The 20699-nt window shown below is 35.6% G+C and overlaps 1 protein-coding gene across 3 annotated transcripts in view; it reads right to left on the bottom strand.

The window, feature by feature from the left end:
- AFTPH (aftiphilin) overlaps positions 1–20699 on the bottom strand; it is a 69062-nt gene that overhangs the window by 10686 nt on the left and 37677 nt on the right. Inside the window, exons 3-8 of one of the 3 annotated variants that reach the window (XM_039243152.1) lie at positions 16316–16467; positions 13856–13982; positions 13401–13457; positions 9833–9955; positions 3373–3433; positions 1755–1838 (exon numbers count right to left, since the gene is read on the bottom strand). In XM_039243152.1, coding sequence (XP_039099083.1) covers positions 1755–1838; positions 3373–3433; positions 9833–9955; positions 13401–13457; positions 13856–13982; positions 16316–16467 — 604 coding nt within the window. The remainder of the gene's footprint in view (positions 1–1754; positions 1839–3372; positions 3434–9832; positions 9956–13400; positions 13458–13855; positions 13983–16315; positions 16468–20699) is intronic. The other 2 variants (XM_039243153.1, XM_039243155.1) reach the window with 2 other exon arrangements.

The raw sequence follows: 20699 nt of genomic DNA on the forward strand, positions 1-20699 counted from the left end.
GGTTCCAAAGTAATGAGGACCCCATTGGAGCATGCTAATTTCACTTCCATTACAGCTTTAAGCTTTTGAAACCACTTGTTCTTCTCCAAGCTGTGTATACTGAGCCTGGTTACCAGGTAATTTCTGTACTTCTTTAAATGGTCAGATTATATGTGTTCTTATGGATGGTTTTTAGTGGAGTTTGAAATGTAATGAAGAATTAAGTTAAAACCAGATTTTAGGTGTCCAGTAGTGACCTCATGTAAATTACAGAATGGCTCATTACAAAACAAATCTGAGAGCAAATTAAAAACGGGAGCTTGGTAATTCATTCTTAGGAACACTGTAATAAGGAAACTGATACACAAGTTTTCAGTTGTCTTTTCTTCCCCCAATTAAGTATTAAAAACAGCTAATTAGGCTCACCCAGGTCATTTGAGAGCTCATATGTATTTAGAAGTAACTTGAGTAAACAGTAAAATATCATTTGGAACCAAGTCAAAACCAGACACAGATTGGTTTTTCATATCCTTGCAAAATCTTGGAAATAATGAAAAGGATAACCAGGGGCTTAGGTTTGAGAAATCCAGTCATTCTACCAAATGGCCTTGGAACTTCCTCAAAGCAGGATTAGATTTCCATAACCAGATTCTGGAGAAGGATGATCTGGCTTCCAGGCTCACCCTTATCTGACTTTTGTGGTCTCCCCCATTTCTCACCATGGCTCCTAAACTGCTGGCAGTGGGTGGCAGGGTTATCAAGTGGAATGGAACAAGACCAGCAAATTCTCAGGAACCCGGCTGGCTGTGTAACTGACTGCTAGTGGGGATGGAGAGGGATCCTCGCTATGCATTCTAGGCATCAGCATCTATATGGCACCCCAACAGCTGTCTGGTGATCAATGGGCATGATTACCAGATCACAAGGTGGGATGACAGGGACTCATTAAAATGATATTGAATAAAATGTAAACATAAAAATGCCATTATATTTTAATCTTTTATTCAGTTAGAAAATGACAAAGTACATTAGTCCTTTGGTCAATAAACTGAACTTTGCAGGACTGAACATTAATTTAACAGGCACTCCAGTAAGTTTTAATTGCTAGCTTTTAATATCTCATAGCAATTATTTCCTACCATTAACTTCTGTAACATTTTTTTCCTCTCCATGGAAAGCTAACAGAATACTTTCTATTTAAGAGCTACATGAAAACTACATAATGGTTCTACGTGGGACCCATACATATCTAAGTGCTAGACTCTAACATTTTGGAACCTAATTATACACTTAGCATTAATAAACAACTAACTGAATGCTAGAATTTGTAAAGGTTCTATTATCACAGGCACTACAATGTAAAGTCATCTTTGTATACTAAAATATTCTCGTATCTCTAAACGTGTATTTTCTCAAATGGCTTTATAGAATATGCTTGTAAAAATAAGCATATAAAATATCACATTTTCCATTTACAGGAAAAAACCCCCCACAAATAAACCCCACTTTTAACTAAGGACAGTAGGGCTATTTTATTTCCAGAAATTACTTTCAGCTCTGAATATTACACTTAGAAAACTTTCCTTAAGACATTTCACAGAGGTCATTTGTTATAATCAGATACTAGAAAATAACAATAGACAGACAAAAGAAAAGTATCAGAAAGACATTAGAGAGAATACAATTTACTGGTTTCCTTGTTTATAGGAAAGTCACGTGGTGTGGTCATGCTTTTAGTAATTAAACTAGAATTGTGGTTTGAACACTCTGCTGACCTGGGATTGTGGTGCTGCTGCTAGAGCTACTGTCATCCACCGGCCCAAAGAAATCAAGGTTCAGAAGAGTGGAACCTCCACTAGCTTGAAATTCAGTGACCGTGTTGGTGGGCAGCCACACAGAAGGTAAGCCAAGGGAGGAGGGGTTATGTGTAAAAAGGGGTAAGACACACACTTGAACATGCAGGTTATAATTAGTAGTCATTACACATTTTAAAATCAACATTTAAACAATGTGTACAGTATTAGTTTTTCATTACTAAGGACATTTCTAAAGTAACAATTTAATCCAATGTACATTTTCTCATGTACAAAGTAAATAATTTAACACTTAGTAAGGTTTTAGTGAGGAGTTCAGTTCTTTCAATCAAAACTCGAAGCCATACCAGAAAGATCAAGGGGAAAGTGTACCCGTTAAAGGGAAACAATACTTTAATCTCAACCCAACATTAAATCACTGGACATGCCCAAATCAATCTTCCGTGTTAGTAATGTTGGTTTCTAATTAATGATTTTTAAAAAGTGACAAAGTTGTCAGTTTCAGGACACGTACCAATACATTAACTTGGTTTAAATTAAAATCACATTGAGAAGGAATGTTGTAACTGCCCTACCCTGATGTGTAACCTCAAGCTGTACTGTTCCCCTTTAACTCTAAAACAGTAATCAGAAATAGTATACATTTTTAAAGAAGTTGTTTGTTAATAAAAAGCATGATGATTTGACTGAATAAGACACCAGACAACAGCAAAAGGTGCATCCAGGCTTTCCTTCAGCACTGTTACTCAATTGGATGCTTTCCACGTCCTAGGACCCCCAGTCTAAGGCAAAGCTGATCGAACGACAGGTGTATTAGACAATGGCTCAAATAACTTATGAAGTATAAAGAGTAAGGGTAATTGTAGCATAAGAGCCAATTAAAATTTGTGATGTCAACACACTGGAAAACTCGCATTTTAAAGACCCACATTACTAGAATAAGTTATTCCCTTTTCAGGATTTTCTCTTAAAGCCATGAGAGAAACCAATTATTTCTGCAACTACCTACTAGTATTTTGAGATAAGTTTTAGAAAAAGATCATGAAAATCATTCCTTTTCCATTTGCATAATAAGTGCTCTATAAAATATTATTAAATCTGAAAACTACTTTGAGTCAATAAATATGGATCTATTTGCACATTGTTTTTGGTTATATAATTGTGCTTTGTGCTTTTTTTAAGCAGCCTCTAGCCACAAGACTTTGCATCCAAGAAAATTCCACAAATTAAAACTACAGAAACAAATTTCAAGTGAACTGGTTCTACCTAAAATATCATTTAAACTACTTAGATACTCATAAAAAATAAAGAAGCTTGTTTTTTACTTAAGATTAAGAAATTAAAATTTTACCTAGTTACTGCTACCTGTATTTGGACATTAATACTGTTAATGATAGTAACAGCTGTTTTTTTTTTTTTTTTGAGCAATTACTATTCAGAAAGAAAGCCTGAATTTCCAAAGATAAGAATAAGAAGTTATGTTCAAACAAAAAAGGAAATCAGCAGAGAGAAGTCTGTCTGAACTTTGTAGCTTTCTTAACTCTAGCTCTGGTGCTAGAGGCTCTACGGAGAGACGTACCATCTAAAGGGTTAGTAAGGCCACTGCTACTCCAGTCAAACTGGACGGGTGGTAGAGACTCCTAGAGTTGAAAACCAAAAAATCAAAATTAATCAGTACAGGCTGTAGCAACATAAAGAATCCTTAAAACAAAACAAAAAACTATTATAGCAAGATCATTAGGCAATGAAGTACCTAAAGACAAAACTGGGATAACTGACAATTTCAGAAGATTACCTAAAAATATAAACACAAACCGAAATTGAAAAACTGATAAACAGTACAGCTTATTAAGAAAAACGGTCTTTGAGAAATGGAATTATTTTTACATTTTCAAACAGATACTTATAGACTGATTCCACGTCAAGATTTCAATCTATTCTCAGGACTGAAACTACTGGCTATATTATAATACAAATAAAAAAAAAATCACTGTCTCTTTTCACTGGAGTGATCTACTTTATATTAAATGACCGGCCACTTAAAATTCTCCGTAGATGTCTAATGCAATAGAGAAGGTACCATACTGAAGAGGAGGAGATTTGTGTTATTAAAGGCCAAGTAACTAGTAACTAGTTGTATGACCACGTGTGGTTTAATTTAGTTGTTCTCTTTATACAAAAAATGAGATAAAGTCCAAGATCTCTGGTTCTTTACAATTTCCCAAATTACAAAGAAAATTATGAGTCAGTAAATACCTACTACATCTAAAATTTAAAAAATTAAATCAACTTTTCTAATTTAGAAATTACTTATAATCAGTATCAGAATTTAATTTTAAAAATACTGTACTTTAAAGTATACTCAGTTCATCTGCATAGTCTAGGGTTTTAAAATTTTGTTAATTGCCAAGCACAAAGATAAATTGAGCAAATAGTACATGTGAGATGGAAAGTGGTACAAACTATTTTTAAAATGATCATTGCTTTAAGAATAGTCTTAAAAAATTGGGATTCTTGGTTTTTTTTCTTCTTTTATTTTTGGGGTAGTATTGACAACACTGACATAACTGGTGTTCAAGCAGACTTTAATTTTTTTGGTCTATATTTTGAGAGACAGAGAGTGAGCAAGGGAGGGGCAGAGAGAGAGGGAGACAGACTCTGAGTAGCAGGCTCCAGGCTCTGAGCTGTCAGCACAGAGATGGATGCGGGGCTCGAACCCACGGACTGGGAGATCATGACCTGACACTTAACTGACTGAGCCACCCAGGCGTCCCTCAAGCAGACTCTTAATATCAACATGTTGCTGTCTTTTTTTTTTTTTTTTGGTAGTGGTTACCACTATGCTTTATTGTAAGCTAGGTATTATTACAACTTTATACTCATTTTTTCCCTTTGTGTAAAGACTTGTTCCTTGTAGGAAAGGAGCATGAATCGGTTATTTTTGAAAGTCTAATTCTATGACGTTATAATACCACTGTCTTGAGAACTGGGACATCAAGGGTAAGCACGTCACTATAAGCATTTAGTCTTCCCTAAATCAGGTCAGGCCTGGAGGTAGAGGAGGGAGGTGTAAACAAAGAAAAATGCTACCATTAGTGGTTCCCAGTGCAGGGGACAGTTGGGGGTGGAGAGGGCTATGAAAAAAATTCTTTATGGTGAGAGAAGAGTTCCCTATCTTGACTGCAATGGTGGTTACAGGAATCTATCCATGTGATAAAATGGCACAGAACTATATACAAACACTGAAATCAAGTCATATTCCTGGTTTTGATACTGTATTACAATTAGCAAGATGTAATTAGGAGGAAAAACTGGTGAAGGGTACAAAGAATCTCCTCTATACTATCTTTGCAACTTTTGTGAATCTGTAATTCTTTCAAATAAAATTAACAATAACGCTGGTGAAAATCTAGTGAATAACCTACCTGCCAGACTGATAAACATTTAGAAAAGATCCTTAGCTGATCTCAAAAACAAACAAGCAAAAAAGCTCTAAGTATTCCAACAGATTTAACTCCTATTATTTTACATTGAAACCTTTAGGCCTATTGAATAGTGACTGGATGGACAACACTCAGGTTTATGCAGTAACAAAATTTCTGTTTAAATGGAGCAAAGCTCTTTCATCAACATGTTTCATCTAAATGATGTCAAGTAGCTGGTTGCTTAGAAATATTTCAATGATTTGCTAGGAATTTTAGATTCTCATCCAGGTATATGTCATTTTGAAGACATAGCCAATATTATAACAACGAGGTGCTGAAACACGACTCAACATTTAGTGAAAATGAGACAGAAGTAAAACAGGAGACGTTAGCAATTAGAAGTTAACTAATGGCATTGCCAAGGAAGGCTTCTTAAAGAGAAAGCACTGAACGAAGCATTTTAAAACAACCTTAAGCAATGTGGTATGAATGATTATTGTAGAGACTAAAGCACTAAGGAAGAAAAGGTCATAATAAGAAGAGCAAAAACACTGTATGTTAACTAAATATAATTTAAGTAAAACCTTGAAGTTAAAAAAGGAAAGGAGAAAAATTAAGTACCTTTAGATTTATCCCTAAGTATTTCATGGTTTTGTTGCTTTGGTAAATAGCCTGTTTTTTTTAATTTCAATTTCTAATCACTGTTTTTAGTACATATAGAAATACAGTTCATTTTTACATATTGATGTTATAGTCTGAAATTTTGCTAAATTCACTTCTTGGTATTACTATATTTTTGTAAACTCATTGGGATTTTCTGTGTAGATGATCATGTCATTTGTTAATAAAGACAAAGAATACCAATTAAGAAAAAAAAAAAAAAAAGAGCAACCCCTCCTCCCTCCCAAAAAAACAATGGGAACTAGAAAACTAAAGACTTGGGTTCTAGTCCTAACTGTACCACTGATGTATGACTTTGGGTACATCATTTAGCTTTTCCAAATATATTCTCTTATTGTAAAAAGAGAGCACAGTGCTACATAATTTTTTCTTTCTTCTTTCCACTCAGGGCACCTGGGTGGCTCAGTCTATTAGGCATCTGACTCTTGGTCTCGGCTCAGGTCACGATCTAGCAGTTTGTGAGTTCAAGCCCCATACTGGACTCTGTGCTGACAGTGCAGAGCCTGTTTGGGATTCTCTCTTTCCCTATCTCTCTGCCCTCTCCCTGTTTGTGCTCTCTCTCTCAAAAAAATAAACTTAAAAAAAAATTCTGATTCATAAGTGAAATAGCCACATCATGAAGCCTATGAGGAAATTTTCCAGTACTGTCTAGCTAGGTAACTGTTAGCCAGAGAGCTGACTCTATTCAGCAGTGGATTAAGTGTGGTTAATGTACTGATCTTGTTAATAGGGAAATCAGTAATGGCACCATGAATGATGTGACCTTGAAATTCAGTGAATAAAGATTTTTCAAAAAACAAAACAACAAAAGTATCATTACTGCTTTTTGCCCATAAGCTGTGTTTTCAGGTAAAAGTGTCCTAGAAACAGCTGTTAAGTCATTAAACTCCTAAACAAGAGATGCAATGGTATAAACTAATTTGGAAGAAATGGTAAAAATTCAATGGTTACCTAAATTAAGACAGATCAGAAAGCAGGCAGTCATAATGAGAATTATACAATGATGCCAAGTGTGGAAGTCACTGTTAGTGATGTCAATATAAAAACATAAAAGGAAGGTATGGTGTATGGCTCACCCCCCCCCCCAAATAAATAAATAAATTAGGTATTAAACAGATCTTTCCTGACACATTTTGTTGAACTTCTAGCACTAAAGGGTATGGCTGTTTCCTCTGGATATCATGACTAGTAGAAAGATGTAATAGTATTACTGCATGGCCAAAATGTGAAGTAAAAATAATACACACACTGCCTGCCAAAGAACAGTGGAAAGAAATATTGGTTTACATAAAGAGAATCTTACAATGTACTTTAGATGTTTTTAGAGTATTTTAACCTGACTCAGGAGTATGGAGCCAAGCAAAGATCATACAATTTAGTGAAGACAGTCAGGGATCTCAGCACAAAATTCTGATACAGAGATGAAGTCTTCAGTTTGAGTGTGTGTATGCTAGAATGAAGACCTACAGAGGCTTAAGTTGATTCAGAAATAAATTTGAGGGGACCTGGGTGGCTCAGTCGGTTAAGCATCTGACTGGCGTAGGTCATGATCTCACGGTTCCTGGATTTGAGCCCTGTATCAGGTTCTGTGCTGACAGCTCAGAGCCTGGAGCCTGCTTCAGACTGTGTTTCCATCACTCTGCCCCTTGCCTGTTCACGCTCTCTCTCAAAAATAAACATCAAAGAAATTTTTTTTTGAACTTCAATTGGGAGATATTATTTTCATTGGCTCCCAAAAAGCCTAAAAAATTAAGCTAGTGAGGATCACAAACCCCAAAAAAGGTACAGAATAAATTTGTCAATATTTATGTATCTTTAAAGACAGAGATGTGTGCACTAAAGAGAATAAAAGCATGTGATAAGAAGAGTTTTTTTAATTTAATTAGCAAGAGACCCAGTTCTAGCTGCGAACAAAAAGAGTTAGAGGTGCTTCACTGCTGCTGTCTAGTCCGGGGGGACAGCAGTCCTTCAATTATAAACACAGACAGGTGTGTGCATATGTACAGACACAGCAGCAGCCAAACACAGATCATGGAGCCCTAACTCATCTCCACTAAATTAATACACTTTAATTTCCATTAAAAGTTCCATTAACACACGTTTTTTATTAGGTCATCTAGACTCTTAGTCAATTATAATTAAAATATTAAGAAAGATGATAAATATGAGGGGAGACTAGAATAAAATATATAAGATCAATGAAACCAACTAGAGGCAAAAATGACAAGTGACGACTAACTCTGATAAAATACGCAATAGTTTATGGGGCTGCAACACAGAAGTGGTTGCATGAAGAGGAGGAGGCAGCAAGCAAAACTAGTGACAGGAGGCCTCGAGTAAGAATGGCTTCATTTTCAGTAAATGTACCAGGGAGTCTGAACCAGGTAGTTCAACTTACTTTCCTAATATCTCTCATTGTAGGAATAAAAATGTTGCCTTAGGCAGAAGTGGGAATGTGCTGTGGGAGAAGTAATTTTGGAATCTGGTTATGTAGGGCAGGCCTGGGAAGGAAGCGCAGAGCCAGAGAACAATGTAAGGACAATTAAAAGAAGAGAACTAAGAACGTATTGTACCTACGAAGGCAACTTTGCCCATACCACTTTCCTTGTTACCCAACCATCAATAAGGCCAGGCATTTTACATTTCGGGCCTCCTTGCTTACTACTTCAGTGTGAGTAATAAAGTGATGTTTAAGCGAGGCTAAGTATAAACCACAGTGGTACACAGCAGTAATATCAGATGTTTCTTGAAACACAGCTGAAAGGGTAGGACTTTGCTTTATGTCATTTTCTAAAGTATATTCTTCAAAATACTAGTTCAATGGCTGTTAGGACTCTTTTCCCTTGTTTCCTGCAGAGAAGGGTCCTGTGGCCAAGTAAATTTCAGAAATAATTAAAATTAAATAGGGTTATTCACTGCAGGATTCTCCAGAGACCTCAATGTGTGTGTTGAGAATCTTCAAGGGTGGTTATAGGGTACAGTATGAAAAGTTTTCCAAACTTACTTCCCCCTGAAACCCTTCCTTAGTGGAATATCTCCAGGGATTAGTGTTCAGTGGAACACACACTTAGGGACAAGCTGTCCAAATACACATTTTTTTGTGTTAAATAGGACTGAAGACACTTAAGGTAAAAAAATGACAAACATGGCAAGAATATGTGTTACCTATGGTAATGTTCACTTAAAAATATTTTAAAAAAGAATGTTTAACCAGCACTGAGTCAGTTTCTAACTTGATGTGGAAAGAGTAAGCAAGTTTTTCCATAGATAAGAAAGTAAGGGGGAAGGCTCTGATATTAATATATTAGACTGAAAAAAAAATTGTGCTTAATGATGCCAAGGAGATAAAGGGTAAGAAAGGTAACACTGCTTTCTTTTCTTAATCCACAGAATGTTTTATAAAAGACACACTATTTTCAACGTAAGTAACTTTTATTCAAACTCCCAAAGCAATAGTTTTTGATGTAATAAACACACTTATATTCATTACTCTAGAAAATTTGCAGGTTTCAATAAAAACCACATAATAGCAAATGAGCTGGTGTAAATGAAGCATTTCCCAATTTTTCTTTTTTTGAAAATCAGCATTTAACCAGATTGGTGTATCAGTTATTATGACCATACAATGTTCAACCTATAAGGGGTTTTTAAAGATGCCTGCTTCAAAGTCTTCATTTTACAGGTAAAGAAACTAGGGCCTAGATAGGTTTAAAGGACTTATGCATAACCAGCTAGTGCTCAAGCTGTGCCTTTTTTGAAAATTAAAAACAGTTTGTTCATTATATTCCAAGGGATATTAGTAAGTATTCAAAATCACGTCCATCATGAAATCAAAATTTTTAAATATTTTAAACTAAAAGTTATACATTAAGGGAAACACTGTGGACGTGTGTGTACACATGTATGAATGTAGCAATACGCGAATATTTTTACCTGGAATTGGTCAGATGTACACGTGTTCATTTCTGGTGACATGGTGTTTGTCTGACCAATGGAAGCGATTTTTTCTGCCGCAGATAGTGGTTTCAATGGTTCCTTGGTGGGTTCTAACATACCCTGAAAAAGGCATATTAGCCATTATTGGGGGAGGGGGAAAAACCAACTCAAACTTTATGAGAAAAATCAATGTAGCACAAAGTAAAAAACCAAGTCATTTGGAGAGTGCTGAAGACAAAAAGCAACTATTGTTAATTTTTGTTTAGAGAAAATTTTATAGCACTATAATGGAAAATATTTTACAATAGTACCTTTGAAATCCAAACTTGTGAAGCAAGACTTGGTATTTGAAACCAGATTTGTTTTAAAGTGCCTAGTTTAGCACTTTATACAAAAGCGTAAGTAACGCGGGATGCCAGGATGGAGAAGAGGCAAGCACAACAGTGATACAGTATCCATGCCCCAAGAATCCAACACTTTTGTGAGGTGTCAGACACTGAAACTGTAGAAAAGGAAACCCTTTGTACACATTACACCATCGTGGTGTTTGGAGAAGTGAGAATTGTAAAACACACTATCTAGAGAGTGGCACTCTCAGAGGGGCCAAGATGGCGGAGCAGCATGGAAGTTCTTAGTTTCTCTCGTCCCTGAAATGCAGCTAGATCAGCATCAAACCATTTTGCTCAACTAAAACACACCATCTAATATGATGGTGTCTACACGTTTTAATGTATATTTAGTATTTGAGCCTGTCTCCACTAGAGAATGGGAAGTTTAACACTTAGTTCCTTGGACTGGCACAGTAGAGAAAAGCCATTTCAGAGGGGAAAACATCTTACATGTTCCACTACTTGTGTTAAAAATCTAACATAGTTTTTGAGGAGGAAAGGAAGGCACTGACGATGGGGGCAGAAATAAAGAAGGAAAAAAGAAAATCAGCATTTTGCATCAATACTCTACCAAACACTAGTAATAATGGGTAATCATCAGGTTAATGGCCTGACAAAAAAAGATTTAACACATTTTAAAATAATACTTGATAAATTCTTAAATATTTTAAATCAGCCAGACCACACACAAGTCTCCTTTTACTTGGGAGAAAAATATCAAAACTGCTAAATAAGGTTAGAATCTGGAATGTTTTTAAGAATCTATAATTTTCTAAAAACAAGGTTTCAAGACAATCCCTCCTCTTCTCCTATAATAGGGTATATGCTGGGGCACCTGGGTGGTTTAGCTGGCTAAGCATCTTACTCTTGGTTTTGCTCCGATCATGATCTCAAGGTTCCTGAGTTAGAGCTCTGCACTGGGCTCTGAGCTGACAGTGCAGAGGCTGCTAGGGATTCTCTCTTTCTCTCTCTCTCTCAGAACCTGTCATCAGAGCAGAGCCCCACGTAGGGCTCGATCCTGAGAACCATGAATTCACGATCTGAGCCAAAATCAAGAGTCAGACGCCAACACCCAGCACCCCACACAAATTCAATTCTTAACAATGATATTTTGCGAAAGGCTTCCCTCCAGAGCTTGAATGAAAACAAATTCATGGTCTGACTCAATAGCATATACATTATGCAGGCTTTCTAGTGTGCCCTTATGTAAAGAGACAATGCATTCAGCAAACAGTTACCAACCTTAGCCAACGTTTCTAATGTGAACTGTCCACTTAAAGCAGTGGTCTTTAAAGTGGTCCCTAACACCAGTTTTTTTTTTTTTTTTAATCACCTGGAAACTTGTCAGATGTATAACCCCACCCCCATTGAATAAGAAACTCAGTGGTGACCAGCATTTTGTGCTTTAACACATCTTCCAAGCAATTCTGATGCATTTTCTTATAAAGTATTTTTTTTTTTTTTTTTTTAGTAATTATTTATTTTGGAGAGATTGAGAGTGAGAGCAGGCTTGAGGCAGAGAGAGAGGGGGACAGAACATCTGAAGCAGGCTCGGGCTCTGTGTGGACAGCAGTGCACCCGATGCAGGGCTAAAACTCACAAACTGTGAGATTATACCTGAACTGAAGCTGGATCCTCAACCAACAGAGCCACCCAGGTGCCCCAATTCTGATGCATATTAAGGTCTGAGAATCAGTGACGTAACTGACCATTTTAGGTACTATTGCTCCAAATGAGATAAAAAGATACTCAACACCTCATCTGTGTAAAGCACCATTGGAAAAATTCAGGTATAATTAAAATCTGAAACCAACTATGAAAAAGAGTAAGTATCTAAACATAAGGCATCATAAAGGCAGAGGAGGAGAGATGTATTCACTAAATCAACTCTGGTATTAGAAGCTTATAAAGATTGTAGAATTATTACTAATAAAAACTAATTAAGGCAGAAAAATAAAGAATATTAGCCTCTAATTCCTCACAAAATTTAAAGAACTGGCTCGTGTGCTGAGCCTGCACTTAAAGATTAAGTAGTTTACTGGCCCCAATGTGCTGAATGAAAACTCCTACAAATGAAATTCATACTTTCTACCTCAGTAAGAGACAGTGACACCAACCACCTCTACAATGCTACTCCTTGAGGAAAAAAACAAATAACCAAAGGTTAGAGTATGTCCTGGATTATATTTACCCACAACAGAAAACAGTATAGGGATAATCAAGGTGTTTTGAAAATACAAGTTACATTTATACAGGAGAAGAAACTGATTAAAAGATTCAAATACAAGTTTTTGTCTAATTCCACAAAACCAAACTACAAAAACAAAACATACAAGTAAAACATTCCAATTCAATATCAATAATTAGATCTTACTCAGGGAAAAGTTTTGCAGATTAAAAAAGGTCAAATTTCACAGCAAATTCATTTCTGCATGCACATAAAGTTGTATAATTTAAATTCCATACCAAGCTATATTTTTTTTCTTAAACATATTTTTATTTTCAAAAGTTATTGGTGAAAGAATTTAATTCACCAATAACTCAAAGACACACCAAAAAACACAAACACATCAAACTTTAAAGTGTGACTGAGTCCTGATAAGATACAGGAAGAAAGTTCCTCAGTTATCCTGGACTACCTGGCATATCTGAAAAAACAAAATTCAACACATTTAAAAAATTAATGGGAAAACGGAGGACCAATTATGGGTCCTCATCCATTTTCAATTACTATCATTTGGTATTCAAGCTTTTAGATACATCCATCCATCGCTTCAGTAGTGCAGGATTTAAAATTGATCATAACTGGATTAAAGCAAATGCTATGTAAGCCTTCAAATACTTCAGCTTCCACTTTTAAAAGCAAATTTAGGTAGAAGACAAAAAGGAAAGAAGGAAAAGCAAGACCTCCAAAGGTACATTTTACAAAGAGTTATGAGCACTATATTACTAGGATAAAGATAATCTTCAATCTAAAATAAGTGTCTTTGATACAGAAAAAAGGCCTTAAATCAAGACTTGAAGAGATGAGATCAAAAAGGATATTAATATTTATTCTCTTAGTGTTCCCACACTAAACGCCCCTTAAAATACACTTTCTGTGTCATGCCACATAAGAGGATTTTCCAGAATGAATGCAGCAAAGATAAATACGCACAGAGACACTTTGTACTTACCAATCCTGCTGCATACATGGGCACTATAACAGGCTGCTTCTTGTTACCCGTGAAGAGCTACACATGTGTGTTAGAGAAAAAGAATGTATACTCAGAGAATGATCTATCATACACTGAAACAGTTAACAAAACATGTTATCACATATACTGTGAAATATAAATAGAAATTGTTAAGTTGCCCATATGGCTCATATTTTGGATCTCTTAGTACAATTCCTTTATTTGATAATGAAAAACATTAAAACTAATCTTCTCTAAAAATAAATATTGACTGGAAAAAAATTCAGATACATTTATGTTTAAAAGCTGGTATATTCAAAATCCATGAGCATTTAAGCTAATTAACATTTATTTTTCTGAGGAACTAGGTTATCACAGCTTGAACAAAAGTGTAACAGAATTTTAAAAACCCGTAGGTCCATTAAAGGATTTTCCAAGGTACTAACAAAACTCACAATGTTTCGAGTGTCTATTCCCAAGGAGCACAAAAGCTTCTTGTTGCTGTGGGAACCGCCCCACTGATATCTCAAGCCATGTGCATCATGGATGTCCTGTAGCTCGGTCCACACATCCAGCAGTTCCCTGCAAAGGTCATGATGAAGCCATTGACAATGGGTTACTCAACTGCTTTCACCATGAATTCTAGTTTTAATGTGACTGTGAAATAATATACATTCCAATTAGTCTTGTGTTTAACATGAGTATACAGCTATTATCTGAATAAAACCAACTGCCACCACCTGTAGTCATTAAAGTAGCTAGTAGCTAAGTTAAACTCATTTGAAACAATGTCAGTCATCAAAATTTAGCCTGTATGTTTTTTCAATTGTAAAAAAGAAACACTTTTTTTAAACTTAAAAAAAATTTTTTTTAAAACATTTATTCATTTTTGAAAGACAGAGACAGAGCATGCGTGGGGGAGGAGCAGAGAGAGAAAGGGAGGCACAGAATCCAAAGCAGGCTCCAGGCCCGAGCTGTCAAAACAGAACCTGATGTGGGGTTTGAACTGTGAGATCGTGACCTGAGCTGAAGTCTGATGCTTAACTGACTGAGCCACCCAGGGGACCCAAACTTTTTTTTTTTTTTTTTAACATTTATTTATTTTTGAGAGACAGAGCACAAGCAGGAGAGTGGCAGAAGGAGAGGGAGACAGAATCTGAAGCAGGCTCCAGGCTCTGAGCGATCAGCACAAGCCCCACATGGGGCTTAAACTCATGAACCCTGAGATCATGACCTGAGCCGAATTTGGACGCTTAACCAACTGAGCCACCCAGACACCCCTTAAAACAAAAATATTTAAAAGGGGGAAAGAAATCATTCAGCATTCCACCATATTACTACAGCCATTTAACAGGCTGTCTCTTTGAGTCTTCATCCACACACAGCTGCAATTACAGCAAATACATAATTTTGTATTTTTTTCAGATTTTAAGCATTTCCTCCTCATCTACATGTATACCTTTTCCAATGGCCATGTAATGTTCTGTTAGATGCGTCATTATTTATTTGACCACAACCTTACAGTTTAAGTTATTTTCACTGTTCATCTCCTACTGTTAGGTAAATTATCTTCCTGTATTTTACGGTGTGTTCTGTCATATAGTTGTGTTATTTCCCAAAAATCAATCTCTTGGAGAGATTTCTGGATCTAAGAGTATGAACCATCTGTACAACTAGCATATTTTTAAATAACACATCTCAACAGTTTTAAGATGGTAAAACATAAACCTTTTTTGTCTGCTTCTCTTCTCAGAATTACCCCCAAAACCCAAGAAGCAAATCATAATCTCCATATTTAAAAACGTTAAGAGATACTTAAAACTCTGCACCACAAACACTGAGGTCACAAAGAGGGATGAAGGAGGGACTTGCAGAGGGAGAGAGTATGTTCAGATGTGGAGAGTACTGAAATGCAAGAGAAGAGTCCAAGAATAACTCTGAAGTTAAAATGAGAAAATCCATCTATATCCTCTAACATCTAATAATTAATAGAAGTTCCAGAAAGAAAACGGACATCAGAGGGAAGGTAACTGTATTGGCATTATATTGGTAATTGTCAATACAAGAGAACTGCCCAAAACTGAAGAACAGAAGCCTCCAGATTGAAAGGTTGTATACCTAGTGTTCAGTCTAATTAATGAAAAGACTCATAAAGAGACACTTCACTGTGAAATTTCAGAATATCCACACACACACAAATCCTAAATTATAAATTTAACGTAAGGGTAGAATAAAACTTTTACTACCCATGTACCTTTATTTCTCAGGAGGTTATCAGAGGATATGCTCCACCAACATGGGCTCTAAGTGAATGGAAGTCCCAAGATAACATGTGTTTAAGAAGCTTACATTGAATCCAACCCAGGTTGGGATAGAATGATGGAAGGCTCAGGAAAAAATGGAATGGCTAGCCTGACAGGTTTGATCACAAGTAAACTTGTATTAATAGCCTGCTGGGGGTAGGAAAAGACTGAGTAAATGAAAGAGAGAGGCAACTATTAAGTCCAAGCAGCAGCTTACTCTAAAGGAAATAGTGGCTTAGCAGTGAACACTACTTACAGGATTAAAATAATGAAAATACCAGCTATCAACTTAATGAAAAACTAGGATGTAAGTCATTCAGGGAAGATAAAGGGAGGCAAACAGTAAAGTCTAAATCCCTACTTATTGTACTCAGAAGTTAAAAGACAAAAAAAAAAAAAGATGAGAATAATGATTTAGAAATATTTGAAAAAGCATTCAAATATGGAACAGGGAGGTTTGTTTTTATTTTTTTAGCACAGTATGATTTTTTTTTAAACTTTCAACATAATAATGTTACAACATTTTAGAACCTTGATGTTTTAAGGTAACTTTATAAATTAGAACAGTTAAAACTAAACATACATGCTATCTAAAAACTGTCTACTACTTACCCACTTTCAGCTAAGGCCTCTCTTGTTTTTATTGGGAAGGTGCTTGTTTCCAGCAAGTGCTTCAGGGAAGTAACTTCTTCTTCAGTGTCAGGGATAAATATTGAAGGAAAACATGCTTCGAAAATTCGCTCCAGGCGGTTTAGTAAAGCTGTCTGCATCAAAACACCCCCCACCAAAAGTTTATTTTCATTTCTCTAATTTTAATGATTTCAGTTTTATCATCATCATCACCACACACACCTCAACCCCATGCTCGGTCACTATTAAATGAGAGGGAGCAGTCAGGTTCAGGAAGCACTAAGTGAAAGGAGCATAACTACTAGCAGAACAGCTGCTCTAAATGATTACATTCAATGCTCTTGGTGATACAGTGGTGACAAATAAATGTAGTTATATGTCAAGCAACATATCTGGTACTTTACAAATATTACCTTAGTCTATTACAAAATTCACAAAGAAGAAATTACTACTCAATTGTACAGTGAGAAAGCAATCTCAAAGTGTGAATTATCTATACAAAGCAAAACCAAAAACAAAAATGTTCATAAAACCAGGGAGCATTCATAGTCTTTCCATCACTGAGATGTTCCCTACTACCACTCATGTACTCTAGATTTAGGAATAACTAAATTGAAGGTTTGTGAAAAGTATGCTTTTATAGTTGAAGAGAACTTTTTTCTTGAACGGAAAACATTTGAATCTTAAAAGTCTTTTAGAAATAGCTCTGCTGCTAATAGAACAAAGTAGGAGAGAATGTCTTACTAAGAAAAGTAACGGCTCATGTTTCATTTTGATAATCTGTGTTATCTTTTAGAAATTCCACTTCTCTACTCCTGTGTGGCATATACAGGTGTATTTTTGAATACGATCTTTTTTCCAAGCAAAGACTGGATATTCCCGAGAGTAATTTTTACTGAGAACACTGGCATTTTGGAATATTTTCGTTAATTAAAATTTGTTGAATTTAGATTAACTTGCACTTTTTGGGGTACTACTAGGTTATTCTATATGTGCAGCCCACAGTAACATTTATCCCCACTTTCCTAAGTGAACCTCAGATACATGTAAAATCTTTTCAACTTACCTCAATTTACCGCTTAAACATCAAGTAGGAATACAAAGTTAAGACTGTTGGAAGTCTACTACTGAAATGCTACCAAGTGTACAAGAAAATGCCACACCATGGTGGTATTTCCTGCCAAGTAACAAAGACAAGTTAACGCTTGATTTCTGTTGTTTAGCATAGTCAGCAAACAGGAAAATGAAAAACAAAAGGAAAAATCTTCCAAACAGATTTTCCAAACCAAAAATCTCTTTTGGAAGCAGTATCAGAGCAAAAACTTAACATGCATAATTAGTCTCAGGGTACTCTTCTGCTATCTCTACAAAAGTTACTCTAACACCTTCATTATATTCATGTGTGTGATATGGGAAAAGGTTCTCAGTATCAATTATGAAACCTACGGTAAAGAGTAGACTCAAGATCCCAAGGCTTGTGAAACTTGAGTGCGTCAAGGGGACTGGCACTTACTTGCTTCAACAAGGGGAATGGACAGACACTACTTTTAAAGGGATCAGATAACCATCTAATTGGAAACATGATGAGCACAGGCTCCTTCTGGGCAGAGAAGGTAAACAAAAACTCACATATGATCATATTTTACTTCTCTGTAAATTAAAAACTGAATCTCTCTTGTATCCTCTTTGTTATCCTTTTAATGGGAAAGAAAAAAATATTTATCAAAAGAAGAAAGAAATGACTCCAAAATACATTTGTCATTTGGGCAATATTACATTTAACTACCAGGTCTTAGGTACAGCAGTGAGCAAATTCTTAAATTAGTGGAAGATACATGAACCATTACATTCACCTCAAGTTTTTACTTCTTACTTTACCTTTCTCGTACAGAGTATAAATTACATGGAAAATTTAAAAGAAAGTTCCATCTGTGTTTAGGGCTAGATATTACATTCAATTGCTTCAAATATTTTGTTGAATGAGGTAGAGCCAAGGGTCAGCGATTTTTTCTAGACAGGGCCAGACAGTAAACATTTTCAGCTTTGCACCACCCATAAAGAAGTGTGGTGTGTTCCAGTGGAACTTTATTTACCAGAAGAGGCAGCAAAACAGATTTGCCTCACAGGCCATAGCCTGCTGACATCTGTGGCATGGCAGTAAATAACAGAGATTCAAATAATCAGAACCCACTAACTGAACAGCACCACCCACCACAAGGAGGAACTCTTAAACAATTCAACAATTCAAGCAGCTAATACAATCAACAAAGATTTTGATGAAATTTGAATTTCCGCTGACATTTTGTACATCATTTTCCAAGTATCCACAAGACTAGTTTGATGGTAAAGGGAATCCTCTAGAAAGAGTTCCATACTAATATCCTGTTTATGGTAATAAATGTCAAATTTCATTTGCTACTCATTAATTCCAGTAAGTAAATGGCTGATGTAACTATACACTTCAGTGGAGGACTGTGGATGCAAGGAGCGAAGACTCCGCTTCTGGATTTATAAACTGGAGCTATCAGGGGCAACCTCACAGGGTGCGTAAGGAGTTACAGGATTAAATACTTGGCACTGTGTGCTCAAGAAGTGATAGCTTTTTTCACTACTACTGTTACTGTACAGATGATACACAGAAACAGAGTGGCCTACCAAGAAATAAAATAAACATCAAAACTACATTAAAGCTCATTAAGGATGTTTCTCTACCACTATTTGGCATTCTAAATCATTATGAAAATGTTTGTCTCAATCTATCAATTTCTACAATATTTTAACAAGAAAATAAATAATCCAAAATTTTGTACCCTCCCCAAGATCCTCTTACTGAATTGGAAAACGAGTACCAACTGAAAAATGTCTATCATTAACAGCCACTTTCATAAAAAGAACATGTTATTGCTACTCCTTGTAGATTTTAAACTTTGGAAATTGGTGAACATTTTGCTTCACGTTTTGGCATTTGTGACCTAAATCTTAATCACATTATAAAATGCAAAGTGTGCAAATCAAACATTAGGTGTGTCTGAGTGTTATACTTCCCAAGAAGCACAATAAAGTTACAAGTTCAAAATGTAATGGAACACAGTCCAAGTAACTTGGTTGGTAGAACAGGTTTAAGAACATAATGCTCAAAAGAGAAATTAAACAGCCCACCACAAGAACAGTTTCTCTTGTGACCAAGCAGAAAGGTTTCTTTCAAGAAACAGATTTTTTCAAACTGACTGTAATCACACAGTAAATTAAAAAATCATTGTTATTTTGAGCATAAACTTTGACCATAGAAGTTATATATGAAAACTCTGATATAGGAAAGTTTTAAATTATTAAATAATTTTAACTGTTGTAAAATACATGTATATACACTCACATACACACACACACTTTTTTCCTCAATACTATCAGGCACGGATAGTTTAATACATACAACAGCCTAAACCAAATCAGTAATAAAATTAGTATCACATCAACACTAGAGTCAATAAAGTGAAATATTATTTAAACTTGGATTTATTCTACTGTAAGAGTAAAAAATAACTTATGAGAATTCTTGTTTCTTTATAGATTGTATCTATCCATAAGAGGCAATCTACTCCTGGTTTTGACTAAATGGAGGACACTACATAGTTTTAAACTCCTTGTAGCAGATTAACTTGAAAAAAAGATATGAATTAATGTTTATTAACATGTTCCAATACATGTGGACTTGTACTCAATGTAAAATTCTAAAAGATTATATTTTATTATTTGGAATTGGTGGTAAAGTCAGACTGGCTAAGCTCTAGTTTCCCTTAGCAGGTAAGGCAGCATCTGGAAAGCAAACAATATCATACAGCCCAGTTCAAAGTGAAGGCCTAAAAAATTCAGTAAAAGATCAAAAGATGTTCTCTGAAACACAGTCACAAACAGCAAAAGCTTGATATAGTGTGGTATGTTTTTTATTCAATACTTATGCAGTGCTCACCACATGCCAGGCATTATTGTAAATGCTTTATGAATATTAGCTCACAGAAGTTCACAGAGAACACAGCCGAACCATTGGAGGGAGAGAACAGTAATCTTATCCCCATTGTCTGGATGAGAAAAACGGAGCACTAAGAGGTTAATCTGCTCATACTCCAATGAATATTACATGCTGAATCCTAATCTAGGAGGTCCAGTTTCACAGTCTGTGCTCTTAAATACTAGACTGTGTTGCCATCAAAGCAGTTGTAAGTTCAATTTCTAAAAATTATAAGAGCTTTGAGAGGGGGCTAGGTCTCATCTCAAATCTCCAGTACTTAGGTCCCTGCATACAGCAGATACAGAATTGTTAGCAAAGTCAGTGTACACTAAATTAAAAAAACAAAAACAAAAAGGCACT

Source organism: Hyaena hyaena, unplaced genomic scaffold, assembly GCF_003009895.1.
Source record: "Hyaena hyaena isolate Hyena2069 unplaced genomic scaffold, ASM300989v1 scaffold_224, whole genome shotgun sequence".
Taxonomy (NCBI): Eukaryota; Metazoa; Chordata; class Mammalia; order Carnivora; family Hyaenidae; genus Hyaena; species Hyaena hyaena.